The sequence below is a fragment of the Dermacentor silvarum genome, chromosome 3 (genome assembly GCF_013339745.2).
Source record: "Dermacentor silvarum isolate Dsil-2018 chromosome 3, BIME_Dsil_1.4, whole genome shotgun sequence".
In the NCBI taxonomy this organism is placed as follows: Eukaryota; Metazoa; Arthropoda; class Arachnida; order Ixodida; family Ixodidae; genus Dermacentor; species Dermacentor silvarum.
In genome coordinates this window covers 10,055,210-10,069,731 of record NC_051156.1, presented here as the reverse complement: position 1 = coordinate 10,069,731, position 14,522 = coordinate 10,055,210, and the positions used below count along the sequence as shown (strand labels likewise).

Sequence of the window (14,522 nt, the reverse complement as noted above, 5' to 3'; positions counted from 1 at the left end):
TACATTTTTTACGGAGCAAGCTTTGGCAGGCGACGCAGCTTTGAGCACTCAAATTTGGCGGAAAGCACAGAGTACAAAGGGATGAAAACGTGGCTTACATCCTACCCACAATCAATGTCCTGCAGTTACAACTCGATCACCTGAACATGGGAGGCTTGCAGATTTTCACACTTCCCTTGGAATCCCATCTCTGAGCTTTTCTCTTATAATAAATTTCTCTCTTTGTATCCCCCTCTCATGGAAGAGCTTATAGGCGACCTTCAGAGGCGTTAAGAACTTCTGCTCAATTCTTCTTCGATTAGTAGACTCTATGACTTCCCTGATATAGACAGGAGTGTTTGGCCGTTAAACGCATGTTTCTATCTGTTTGATGGTATGTGACTCGTATACATCTATCTTTGTGATTGTAACCACGAATCACATTTTTATGGCTATATAATGTGCAGCTCTATAATAAATTAGATTAGAGATTTGGCCACCTTTTTATTAAACGTGAACGTTCGTTGGCGTCCGTTACAATAAGCCGTCTTAGTTTAGATGGCTTGCCATTCAAGGGTGCCGAGAGGATGTCAACGAGATGTTAGCCGACAAATCGAAACGGCGCTTCTATGGCTCGATAGGGATGGGCACTTCGGACGTTCATGCCAGGGAATCACCCATATACAGTTTTCTTTTTGGGTTTTACAGCGAAGCTGCATATGACTAGGGCTTGTCCGCGAACAAAAACTATCATCATCAGCAATGGCTCGAGCGTAGTCATCTTCCAGAGCTCGTCTGCTCCCCTCGGCGCAACAACGTGAACGCCCTCGTCGTCGTTGTGGTTTTCTTACACAGCTGGCTCCGTTCCACATCTGCTCAAACCTATTTCCCCGTATAGCAAACGCGCGCATGCGCGCAATGTCAAACGTTCCAGCAGATGAAGTTGCTGCCTCCTTTTAGCTCCGCCTTTGCTATGCGATGGCCGTGAGTGGTTCGTACGCCCGAAGAACAGCGATTTTACGAGGAACGACGTCGAGAGCAGCGGCGTGATTGTGACCGCCGGCGTCGCACCGCCCACTCGCCGTCCCGAGAACAAGAACGTGCCCACAACGCGTAGCCAAATTCAAAACAGAAATCACTCTCGAAGGAGTGAAGAACGTACACCACGCTCGGGCAGTCGACTCCTGCCTCGAATACAGGTCGAGCGAGGAGTGACAGCGCGCGCAGGCCAAGGTGGCGCGCATAACGTACGCAGACATGGGTAATCTCCCGCACGCGATCGTGCTCGCCCGCGGCAAGCCCTACATGCTCACGTTAAAACATCGACGTCAAAGACGGACTCGTAAACGGTGCAGTCGGCGTGTTGACGGCAGATCGAGTACCGGGAAGCCAACGCGTGCGATACCTTTCGCCTATGGATTCAGTTTGACGTCCCTCACACCGGTCGCATGGCGCGCGTCAAGGCAAAACCATTCGCGCAATCGGCTTGCAGGCGCGGCATCAAGATCAAGACCGATTGGGTGCCTGTAGAATTGCGTACCTTCACCGTCACTCTGGACAGAAAGACAGAGCTTGCCTGTCGGCGCAGGCAGTTTCTCGTGGTTTGGGTCTGTGCCACTACCGTCCAGAAGTCGCAGGGGGCCATCTTCTCGGACGTGGTGCACGAGTACGACCATAGGCACCCGCAGAAGCTGGTCTACGTTGCCCTCAGTAGGTGCACGGACGTCAACCGGCTATACCTCACCAACGCCAAGAGAGATCACATCTTCTACCACGCCCGAGAGAACCTGGACCGCGACCTGCTGGAAGAGTTCAGCGCCTAGAACACCACCACCTTCCCACCGTCACAAAAGCGTGTGCGCCTAGACTCGCCGAACCACAATATACCATCTCGCTGGCGGCGCTCAATGTCAGGTCGCTGCGTCTGCACGCGCCAGACGTGGTCCACGAAACCTTACTGAGACGGGTATTTCTCTTGTGTCTCTCCGAGACGTGGTCCGTATTTCTTCGTTCAAGTCGACGGCTAGACCGGCGTCGCGTGCGACCGTCGAGTCGACTCGCGAGCGGGCGGAGTTGCCGTATACTTAACCTTCGCCAAGAGCTTGTCCATCGTCGTCAGCAAACTCTTGGCCATTTACCACTAGCGACCACAAAGCAATAGCAAAAATAAGCACTAAAACATTTAGGTATCTCTGAGAGAGAGATATGAGATGGGAAAGGCAGGGAGGTTAACCGGAAGGTGCATATCCAGTTTGCTACCCTGCACTGGAGAAGGGGTAAGGGGAGACAGAAAATATAAAGAAAAATGCACACACATAGAAAGAGAGGGAGCTCAGAAAACACACACACACACACAAAGGAACTCAGGAGCGTCACAGTCGTTCAAACAGGTCGCTTGACCGGAGGAACTTCAGTAACGCCCTCGTCGCCTTCTGCTGTGAAGACCGTATCAGTCGGCATTCTAAAATCGTCTGTTCAGAAAGCGGCCGGTCGTCGAGGCGCGCCAACGTCGTCACGAGCGTCTGTCTCTGGGAGCTGTAGCGGGGACAATGACACAAGATATTGTTCGATTTCTTCCTCGCTGTCGCAACTATCACAGGTAGCCCTGTCAGTCATTCCGATGTGGCAAGCAAATGCACTCGTTAAAGATACTCCAAGCCACAGTCGGCAGAGAGCAGTTGTCTCGATTCGGGAAAGTCCAGATGGAATATGTAGTCGGAGGGATGGATCCAAGCGGTGCAGTCGAGTATACCGGAAACCTGGCGTGTTCCACATGGATCGAGAAGCATCACGCGCGAGTATACGAAGCTTGGCTGCTGCATCGCTTCTTGAAAGTGGAATGGGTTTCTTCACAGCATTTTCATGAGCCCTCCTAGCAGCTTCATCGGCCTGTTCGTTGCCCATGATGCCATAGTGGTCTGGGAGCCACTGAAAAGTAATATCATGTCCTTTTTCTACTAGTTGGTGATACATCTGCCTTATTTCAAGCACAAGTCGGTCTTGTGGTCCACGACGCAGAGCGGATAGTAGACACTGCAGGGCTGCCTTCGAATCAGTAAATATACTTCATTTTCGTGGTAAATCTTCATGAAGCATTAGAAGTGCAGCAAGCTCCGCAACAGTCGATGTTGTGCGGTGACAAGTTTTAAACTGAAAGGTCACGGCTTTTTCGGGGAAGATCACAGCTCCTGTAGATCCGTGAAGAGTTGTCGAGCCATCAGTGTAAATGTGAAGGTGGCCCTTGTATGTCTCGTGCAGCATGAGTAGAGATAGCTGCTTGAGAGCTGGTGACGAGAGTCCTGCTTTCGTTGGAGTCCCTGGTACCGAGAGTCGAACTTGTGGGCGAGCCAAACACCAAGGAGGTGATAGCAGCCTCTCGGCAGGCGTATAAATTATTCTCGAGGGAGGCAGTCACGGTACGTCCATATCACCTGGCAAAAGGAGGCATTGGGTCGGTCTTTCGGCAGCGTGGCGAGGGGATGGAAAGGGGCGCGGGCAATGTACCTGATGTGTGCTCTGAGCACTTCCAATGTCATATGAGTTCTCACCGGGTAATCTTGAGCTATTGCAATTGTTTCCGCTGTCGATGTGCATCGTGGCAATCCAAGAGAAACCCTTAGTGCCTGCGTCCTGAGCCCTTTCGATGGTGCGGATGCTGCTTCTGCAGGTAATGCTCAGTACACGTAAGTATCTTAGCGAACAAGGCCTCCAGATTTCACCGGAGAAATGTGCGCTGGTCGCGTTTACGCGGAAGCCAATGACGTCCTACGCCATATCCATCAATGGGCAAAACGTATGTTACGCCAGGACACATACATTCTTAGGGGTGATCATTGATCGAGACCTCAGTTGGAGTCCTCATGTGGCCTACCTGAAAAACGCCTAACGGCCATTCCACACATTTTAAAATTTCTTGGAGGAAAAACATGGGTAGCGTCAGTACACGCGATGTTACAACTCTACAGGGCGCTGTTTCTCGGATATCTGATGCAGCTTATGTATCTCTGTGTTGTACATTTAGATACACCATCTAAAGAGCTTCGCTGGTGATTCACCTTCACAGAGTGGAATGGCTCATGAATTTTTAACTGGCCCTTTCGGGAGAGCCTTCTCCTAACCTCCGCAACAATGAAGCGCTGTACTTCACAGAGAACCTAGACGCGAGCATTACGACATTGTGTAACTACAACCTTGTAAGCAAGGTGTTCGTACGTTACCACACAGACCTTCCCTCCAGCGAACACATAGAGCGAGTTTTCAGTGTCGCTGCAGATGTCTTCAGAGAAAAACGAAAGAAGATTGCCGAATAATTTTTTGAAAAACAATTCTTAGTGAACATAAACAACTTGTAAAAGCCTGCAAGGGATGCATTGAAAGAGCCAGGCGAGCTTGTTCTGTGTACACTATTTGTGCAATGATATTAAAGGTAAAGAGGAAAATAACAATTAGGCAATCGATTACTTTTTAGGAATTACTCAGTTACTTTCGTGGGGCAGTAATTGGTAACTGTAATATGTTACATTCTGGAAAATACTAGTAATTGTAATGGGCTTCTTTACTTCTGTAACGTTTACAAGTCTGATAAGATTCTACAGGCCCTAGAGGATCATTGAATAAAAAAATGGGGGGGGGGCGAGTACAATAAAAGAACAACAATGAAACCATAAAAACGTCACAAAAACAAGCAAGTAATAAGGGGCCCTATAACGTAACGCTACTTCAATCCGTTTCTATTCTATCTATGCCATTAGCCCTCCGCGATTGGTCAAAATTCTTCGGACCACGCCTACTTCGCCTTTCTCTCACACGACGTAAAAAAAGCCACCAAACTTCATCATATCAAAGTGACGTCTATGCACTACAGATGCCTTATTATGCCAAACAAATTGACATTTTGGGGGGACTGCCGAAGATTTCCTCGTTTCGAAAGGAATAGAAGATGGCTTCCCGCCGATCGCTCTGGCGCTAGCTACTCGGAGTTGGCAGCGAGAATGTTGTTTTGGTTTTGTTTTTTCTTTTTTGCGTATATTAAAAATTTTGCGTGGCTGTTTAACGTTGTCTGGACTTGTCGGCGTGTATTACAAATCGCTCAACCAACTCTTTTTTGTTGAGTGCGTGTCCTTGGCGTAAATTATAACGCATCATTGCACACCGCCCCTAACATCGGCCAGAGAGAGAGAAATTTGATAGATCCTAGAGAAGTTAGCCTAGCGGCATGCATAGCATGCTACTCCAGATGCAGAAGATGAACAATAAAATTATGTGCACAGTTCACAACACCCAGATACACCACAATCTAAGCAAGGGGAAGCGGACCAATCGGAGACACCTGCACCAGTCTCCTCAACCGGTTATGGACTTTTACTGCGCTAGCTCAGCAGCCCCATATAAACCCTTTCTATTTCTGCGCGCTCCTCCCATCTTGTCGGCGAATTAGGATAAAGAAGACCTCTCATGGTAGGAAATCCTGTTTGATTTGAAAACATACAAAACGAGGAGAGCATTGATGCGGCTGTTCGAACGAGGTTGCGACTCACCGACAGTGCTCGAGTCGGCGGTTACGTAAATTTGAAGTCGGGAGATTGGAATAAAATCAAAATGGAATAGTTTTACGTTATAGGGCATCGAACACAAGTGCAAGATTGTTTGCATAAGGCAACGAAGTAAATGCTACATTGCAAACAAAGAGAACAGTAATAGGTATAAGTATGGTTATACAAAATCAAGTTGCTCAATGAAGTTGGCATTTTTCGCGAAATTTAAGCAAGTGATAATAAAAGCGAACTAGTCCAAATGATTAGTTTCTAAGAAAGAATTTTAGCTAAAGAATTATAAGGATGCTTAAGTCGTATTTTGGCATGCTCCCAAAAGAGAATTGCTATTCTACGGTATACTAAAATTTTGGGGATATGATGTTGTACGACGAGCAGGTCTTACCTTACTGCCAAGCAATTGCTCATTCGTGCCGGACCGCGTGTCCTACTGCCAGCTCCATACTATCACGCGTACATAATCACAGTGTAGGCTTGATAACATTGTAGTATGGCCGCACAAGATGGGCTTGCAATGGCCACGCGGGGGGGGGGGGGCATTATTTCATTTCGTTATTCTCTCCACAATAATGTCGGCGCGACGTGAGTGTTAAGTCAACCGCCCACGTCGCTCTCTTTGCGGGCACCCAGGGGCGGTATTCTGTAAGAGTCCAATTAGTGGACTGTCCATTTCGGATGTCGCTGATTGGCTGCTGCTTCACGTGCAGGAAGGTGCCAGCCAGTCTCCTTCCTGCACATGAAGCAGCAGCCAATCAGCAACAGCCGAAATGGACAGTCCACTAATTGGACTCTCACAGAATACCTCCCCAGTTCCTGTCGCGCCGCCTCCGAGAACGCTCTTTTCATTGCGATAGCAACTATACGGATACTTCAAGCGCGTCTCTGAGGTCGCCATTGGCGTGGTCGTATTGTCACGGTATCAACGCGAACACCCACGCGTCAGGGGTAGGGGGGGGGCATAAGGTTGCAGGAACGCGCACTGCGTTTGGCTGCAAATGCGACAAAGCAAAGCTCGGCTCTCTGCCGGGGCCAGCGCAGAGTGTGACTTGCGCTGCTGGCAAGAGCGCCCACACGTGAGAGCTCCTGTTGAGCCTCTGTGTGCGTATCATACCACCGTGGTGGCCCCCATACGCTGGTCTGAACGTACACTAAACTTCAAGCTAAATCTATTTGTCATCCTTTCTTTGAGCCCTGACAAACGCCCACGGTTTTCCTTCGTTCTCATTTTGCGCACCATCGAGGCGTGACGTCCACGGAAACACGCACTGTTTCTCATTAGGAAGAAAAGGAAAACAAAGTACGAGAGGAGCGAGCGTTGGTCGCGAGCCGAAGAAGCTGCTGCATCTTCGGAATAAAGGCCGAGAAGACGCGCGGTTTCTCTTGTCCGAGAGCCTTGTCCGTCTACTTCGAGGGAACCAGCTCTCTCAATAGATAGGCCTGCGCCGTTACATCTGCTGCCGAAACCCGGGACTTCGACAAGGACGGATCACGGAGAGCCTGAAGAACGTGAGAGCAGCTCGGCGGTGACAGAGCACGCGGCTCATAAAGGAAGTCAATTAACTGATCGCCGGAAACAAGTTCGATCTCGCGGCACTTTGAACGATCATTCAGCGCCTGCGCAAAAATATGGAAGAGCTCGCCAAGGTGTCAAAGGAACTTGAGGCAGAAATGACCGGCGTGGAGACTGCTACCGACTACGACTCCGTGCTGGAATACGCGGACCAGGCTGAAGGAGCCACAGGATTGTTGCATCATCACAGCGAAGTACTCGCCGTCGCGACATCATGCAGGCACGTCAGTACAGACGGAATCTTCGATTCTATCGAGCGCAGTGCACTCAAAAGTGGCTGTCAGCCGATTTAGACAACGGCTACTGATGCTGGGCATCCTGTAATTCGATAATTCTCCCATGAAGCGGCTACCATGTTGGAACCTTTTTTGTCACTCCATTGACGAAAACCCATGCCTAAGCAACGTGCACCGCTTTTACTCCCTCCAGTCTCTTTTGGATGGTCCAGCAGGGAATGCGATTCCCGGAATACAAATACCAGACGCCAGTTATCGTGACACAATTTCAAAGCTTAAAGAGCGATTTAAAGATGCAAGAATTGTCGAAGAAAAACATCTTGAGAACCTTCGGACTTTACGACCGGTTGAGTCTTCAGTGAACATCGCAACTAGGAGAAAACTGCACGACTTCATCCCAAATCAATACGAGAAAAACTCGCGCCGTGCTGGAATCTACGTGTGCTGTCATGATTGGCGAGGTACTGGCGATGCCTATCCCGCACGACATCATTGTCGACTATTATCGACGAAGGAGATTTGATGCGACGAACACGAACGAGTGAGGTAACTCGGCAGAAGAACTTGACCAGTTACTGAAGAATCTTCGCGTCGAAGTAAACTGCAGCGAACGCGAGAATTTACAGCGACGTGTTTCCGACAGTGGCAGTGCGGCTCTATCTATATGCAGAGTCAGCAGCAGCTCTTGGCGTAACATCGCCCAAGGAGCTGACATGCCTCTTTCGTCAGAATATCCACGAAACAATGGAATGTCACACATTTTTGACATCGAAGAGGAAAAGCGTATATTAAAAGGGACTCGAAACAGCTTCACATGTACCATCAAGGGTCATCGAGCTAGGGACTGCCGGCGGAAGGTGAGCTGCTCATGCTGACAAGCATGACACGCCTCCATGTGCAAGCAAACTGTTTCACGCAAAGAAGATATTACGGAGAACGCTATGAGCAGGACATCTGTACCTTTTGCATCCAGTCAGATTAATAGGGAATATAACAACAATGTGAGCCACTCCGCTAATCATCACCGCACTAGCGTTCTGAGATGCGTTCAGCGCAACGCTAAACCAAGCTACCGCTCTCAAGTTCTTCGGTGTTGTTTCGTGTTTGTTTTTCGGTGGCATGTGTCTCTTAACCTGCTCTTGCTAAGTCGTGGTAATCAAAAGAGGCAAACTAGATTTTTTAGCAAAAAAGATACTTCTTGCTGAGAAGCCTAATTTGACCTCGTTGAAAATGAAATGGACAAATTGCCATGTACCCGTCTTGAACACGAAGCTTCAAAGGAAACCCCTATGGGTTTCTACAGACTGGCGGATCACAATTTATCCATTTGACTAACCTTGCTCTGCCTTACGGGATTCCGCAACACTCATTTGCCTTGGTGAATGTGTTTGTGACGTACGTTCACGGTTGCATTGCACGCTGGCGCCGGGCCTTTAACGTATTCGTGTTAAAATTCGAGGCGATTTCGAAATCCGTAATTCGTATATGACATTGCTTCCCGAGCCAGAGCTTCCGTAAGGAGCAGTATAATGGTGCTTGCTAGCAGCGTTCAATGCTGAAACGCAATTCTAGCACACGGCTGACCGAATTGCGCGTGTAAGTCTCGTATTGATTGCATGCGCATGTATACTTCAACGAACGCCTGCTTAGCGCGTTATTTCTTTAGATGTTGGCTTTTAAAAGGAGTGCAATGAGTGCTTGATCTCGTTGAAGTATTTGGGTTGAGGAGAGGGCAAATAATGCGAGTCTTGCGAGACCAGTGCCAAACAAAACGAACAAAAAGTAAAGGCTAGCTTGCCAAAGGTATGATGCGACACGACTCGCGGCTCTTTGCTATAATAGAAAGTTTGTCAATATACTGGGATAACTTTGCACAAAAAAACAGACGTATCATGTACGCACACCCGCCCCGATGGCTTGGCGGCTATGGTGTTGGCTGCTAAATACGGGGTCACGGTATCAAATCTGGGCCGTAGCGGCCGCATTTCGATGGGGGCGAAATGCAAGAATGCCTGTGTCCCGTGCACTGAGGCCACGTTTAAGATCCCCTGGTGGTCAAAATTAATCCGGAGTCCCCCACTACGGCGTGCCTCATAATGAAATCGTGGTTTTGGCACGTAAAACCCAAGAATTCAATTCATGTAATCACGTTGTTCGCGGTACAGCGCTCATCTGGTTTTTGACATTTATTTTACTATTTGATACCACACCTACAGTTCAATGCTGCAGCCCCGTTGGATCACCGAAATCCGAACATTATGGCTTTACAATCAAATAAAAATATTGGAGCTATCGCTAAATTTACAGTAATAACTGAGACGAATTACCCGCCACAAGCTATTATAAATTAACGTCCATCAAAAGAAACTTTTGTCTTCAAGAAAATGAGGAGACTTGAAAAAAAAGTTGTCGCAGTTTCACCTGAAAGGCGAAGCATCAATTGCGATAGCAAATTTGTAGAGAGCTATACGGAGTAATGATAGTAGCTTTATCAGCTGTATAAACTTGGACACGCAGCAGCACCGGCAACACGCAGAACTGTTGTCGACGCCGTCGGCGTTTTGCCCGTGTTCGCTCAAAATGCGTGCGGCGTTGGTGACTGTTGCCGGAGCCTCTGATATAAATAGGCACTTGGTGCCGCAGCTAAACGTCGCCTCCCTTCCCTCCCCCTCCCCCCCCTCCCCCACGGCCTCTCGCGCGTCGGAAGAAGGCGCGTTTGCTCGACATATATGGTGATTGTAAAGGAGGAAAGAGACGCCTACTTCTGCAGCCCTTAAGGGAGCACGGCGCAGAACGCGCGTTTGTTCTTCGCCGTGCGTTCATTCCCCGTAAAAGCGCGCGCCCCTCGCGCCCTTTCACTCGCACATACAGCGTTCGGCGCGCGGCGACGATTTCATCTCCATTGACGTCATACGGAACCTCACGGCGACGGCGACGGCTACGGCGACGGCGACGCCGACGGCAGAAATCTGCTTTTGAGTGTCCATATAATTGCTATCGCAATAAAACAAATTAGGCATGCTGTGCACCATTTGCAAAAGGTGGCAGGCTTGGGATGACACTGCTAGATCACGGTGATGCGAATACTCAACGGCTTGCTTGCCCCAGTGTTCTGCGACGTTAATGGATGAGTGCGCGCCCAGCTTATCGCTTACTGCTGTCCACTGTTAGAGCAAATCCAGACTTTCCATAAGGTACAGTAATACTGTGTACACCGGCCGTGCACACTGCTGAAAACTGAGCGACTGTGGGCAGCTAGCATCATTATCAGCATCGTGAGCGGCAGCCGAAACACGTTTGCAGATATAGACCAAGCCATCTACCATCCTCGTGAGTCAACCTGGCCGCAGCGCGAACGAAAGCAACAACCACGGCAAACTTCATGGCCTTGTCGCTTTGTCTGTCTCTGTACCGTCGCTTAGTAACGCATCATACGGACTCTGTAAATTACATGCTGTGCGCAAGTCCGCTGTTTGCGCCATATTGACGTAAACGGGTCACGCCCTCTAATGTATGTTCTCTCTTTTATAATGGCAGGAAATTTCCAGACAAACAGAAGCGGGACGTAGAAATAATAGCAGACACTCTGAAGTCGATGGATGGATGGATGTAAAACTTTAATAAAAGTCCTGAGGTACGGGATGCCCGGCAGCTTATTCCATGTTAACAAACAGATTTGAGAACGAGCTAAGGAAATTTCCGCGAGCGACGGGAAAAAAATAAAATCCGTAACGTTAACAGATAAGTAGGCGACAAACAGGCGTAGGGTAGCTGATACTCTAGTTAGGTTAAAAGGAAGAAGGCGTAAAGCAGCTAACTGCATTGAGGCCTATTTCAGTAATAGAGAGGGTGACAATGGATTGGAAGGGCTGTCATGAGTGGCAGGGAAGTAGGCTTTGTGAAGCGATTAGAAAACTTTAAGGAATGGGATAGATTCCACCGGCGTAACACAGGGCTAAACCTGCAGACTGATGGGAAAGGTCTTCGTCTTCGAGTGGACATAAAAGACGCCAATAGTGGCTATGCTAATGGCGATGACTATTTCGTCTCTTTTTTTTTGAATTCCACAGGGGCTTGTTTAGGAAAAGAACGCGGAACAAAAAAAAAGAAATATGGAGCTTTACGCGTCAAAACCACGATATGACTGTGAGGCGCACTGTAGTGTGGGACTTCGGATTAATTTTGACAGCCTATGGTTCCTTAACGTGCACCCAGTGCAGGGTAGACAGACGTTTTTTAGCCCGTGCCCATCCAAATGCTGCCTCGGCCGGAATTTTTCGTGCTGCACGAAAGCACCGCGAAAAACCAAACGCTCAAATACCGCAGATGTGAGAACAAGCCAACTTGCCTATGATGTAATCGTATTCCTTGTAAATTCCTGGTGGCGGGATGTCGAAGTACTCCGGTTGCTGCTCAGGTTTGAGGTGCGTGAACAGCAGAGTCACGGCCAGGATGTCCGCCTTGGTCAACATGGTCAAGCCTCGGACAAACCACTGGGTTCACTCTGGAAGTCCCTGAAGTCTTATGTCTCCAAGCGTTCGTGCGCTCGTTTTCAGTCACCACCTAGCGCGTGTCGGCGTGCACAATCACTTATTCCAAGGCTTCACCTTTAAAGGCAGAAGATTCGGAGACGGTTAGCAAAGCTCACGTAGGCCCCCACGAGTGCACCTCGATCAGTATTTGCGCGCCTTGAAGTCGCCCGATCGTCCACTCGAACGTCAAGGCCTGCGAAACGCTGGCGCTTCGTCGCCCTTATCCTCGGAATTAAAGAAAAGCACACACAGGAATAAATGTTCGCCAATTTAGAGGGAAAAAATAAATTAAAAATGCACTCAACCCTATAGGGCCCGCATCGTCAAATGAGTGACGACGAGCTTGGTAATCGAGGTGCTTCCGCTGTGACGCCAAGGTTTCCGCGCGACCTTACGTGCGGTGAGCGCACGCGATGGAGCTCGCACCGGGCCGACACATGGGCAACGGACCGTGGGGCAGCCAGCCGTGGCAGCCTATATAACGTCAGCGTGCCCCTCTCCGTGGCTAGACTCTCGCTTACGCCCCCGTACTCCCCGCTTCTCGTGGGGTTCGCCTTTTAGAGAAAGTTTACCTTCTTTCACAGAAATCAACCACTCCCACCTCCTCTCCATATCTCGCTCTCTCTTCTTGCTGCATATGTGTTTTTTTCTCCTAATGGCTGTAAGAACACTCTACTGGAGAGACCTTACGAGTTTATTCTTCTTTTCCCGGTAAGAGCGAGTACATCGATGTTTTCACTGTCAGTCGCTACTCTTTCTTTCATTTCTGGACCACCTCCTTCCCCACGGCAGAGGCAGTCACAGAAGCGCTTGCGCGGAGAATCACCCCTGCGTCGAGATGGCGATTCCTTGTGTCTCAGGCATGCCGTGAGCGGTCACTCGTAATCCGGCTAAGAAGGCTCTAATTGCGATCCTTTCTCTTTGTTCTTTGTGCGCCGGCACTTCCCTCGACTCACATCTGACTTAAAGTAGGAAAACCGCTGAGCTCTTAGGAGCGGCGACGCTACCTTTCTTTAATTTCTTTTTTGTTCTCGCTTCTTTTTCTCTTTCATTGCCAGCTTAGTGGCCACATTGTTCACACACTTGGCGGCATGATATGTATTCTAGTCTACACACGCACTGATATCTCCACAATGTTCGAAACAATGTGACAGTATTTGTCGCCTACGAGTGGCGAATATGCGATTCCAACAGCGAAATAAACTGCTGCTTGCAAAATGGTATTCGAAGGTCAGTAACGCTTGCCGGCAATAGTTTCGTCACTTGATCGTGATCCAGAAGTGGGTTTTTATATCGTAAGCCCGTTTCACTATGTGGTTTTGAAGATGCTGGGATCGTATCTTCGCCGATATTGCAATGCGCTCAGTGGAACTGAGTACGGCTGCTAACGCAGGACACACCAGAGAGGACCAGGAAGCCCGAATTCCCTCTACTCAACGTGAGATCGTTTCGTAATTATCTGTTCTATCAGCCGAACAAGGAATTTTGCCGACATGTTGAACTGGAAGTCTGGCTCTTCAGATATATATTGCCGAAGGCAACAAGCTTTAGTCGTCCATCGGTCGTCTGATGCCCGGGGAAACCCAGCTAGCTGGCCAAGTTTGCCGCCCAGCCTACCTTAGGTGTCATTTGTCAAGAGAAGCACCAAAGTGCTTCTTGAACCTAACTGTTAGTAGGGTACGCGTCTGCCTGCGTCAACTAACATTCTCGTCTACTTCAGCAGTTTCCGTGAAACCGAACCGGAAACTACATAGCCATCATCTGAACCCCTTTTTTACGAACAAAACCCAGTTGTCTTCCCTGAAATCTTTTTAAAACTAACGAGTAGTCAGTTTCGCACCTAAACGCTGCACCACGACTGTGGGGTGCAACATTAGCGGGAATCTAGACAACGAAGTGTAAAGTGTAGAGGTCGGCGAATATCAAAATTTCTGAATACGAATCGAATATGAAGATTAAGTATCAAATAGCAAATTGAATATTTAATCGTTAACCGCAGATTCATATACGTATTTACGACAGGAATATGTATTTCTGCACAATTAGGTACCACGCCTTTACTCGATCATCAGTAAGAAAAAATACGGCTTATTATCATGGACAAAGACTTAGACAAGATTACTAACTGTCATTAAAATCTGCACTAATACCCTCTCAACAGGTTTAGAGCATGTTTGCGAACATGCTTTCCAAAAAATGATCGCTGCTGTATGAAATAGAGCTGTACAAAAACACTGAATAAATTATTGCCGGAAAAAGAGCAGAAGTCGTCGTAAAAAAAGGCTGCTGAAGGACTTATTACTAACTGTCATTAAAGTCTGCACTAATAGCCTCCCAACAGCTTTAGAGCCTGTTTGCGAACATGCTTTCTAAGAATGAATCGCTGCTGTATGAAATGGAGCTGTACAAAAACTCTAAATAAATTATGGCCGAAAAAAGAGCAGAAGTCGTCGTAAGAAAATATGCTCCTGAAGAACTTGTGCGCTGAAAACACATGTGAACGGGCAAGTTTCTATCTTTTCTTGACCACACTGCCTTGAACTTAAGTCGAAAGCAAAACTTGCATTATCCACATTGCTTCTGCATTTCTTCGAAAACTTTTGTCGTTGCTTCACTTCTCATTATTTTAGACTGTTTGTTTAGCAGATAGATA

The 14,522-nt window shown here is 48.3% G+C and overlaps 1 protein-coding gene across 1 annotated transcript in view; it reads right to left on the bottom strand.

Annotated features, from left to right (window-relative positions):
* LOC119445316 (glucose dehydrogenase [FAD, quinone]) overlaps nt 1-12,337 on the bottom strand; it is a 92,362-nt gene extending 80,025 nt beyond the window's left edge. The window contains exon 1 of the mRNA XM_037709630.2: nt 11,686-12,337. Within this exon, the coding sequence (XP_037565558.1) occupies nt 11,686-11,809 (124 nt within the window). The 5' untranslated portion in view covers nt 11,810-12,337. The remainder of the gene's footprint in view (nt 1-11,685) is intronic.
* Between the last annotated feature and the right edge of the window lie 2,185 nt (nt 12,338-14,522).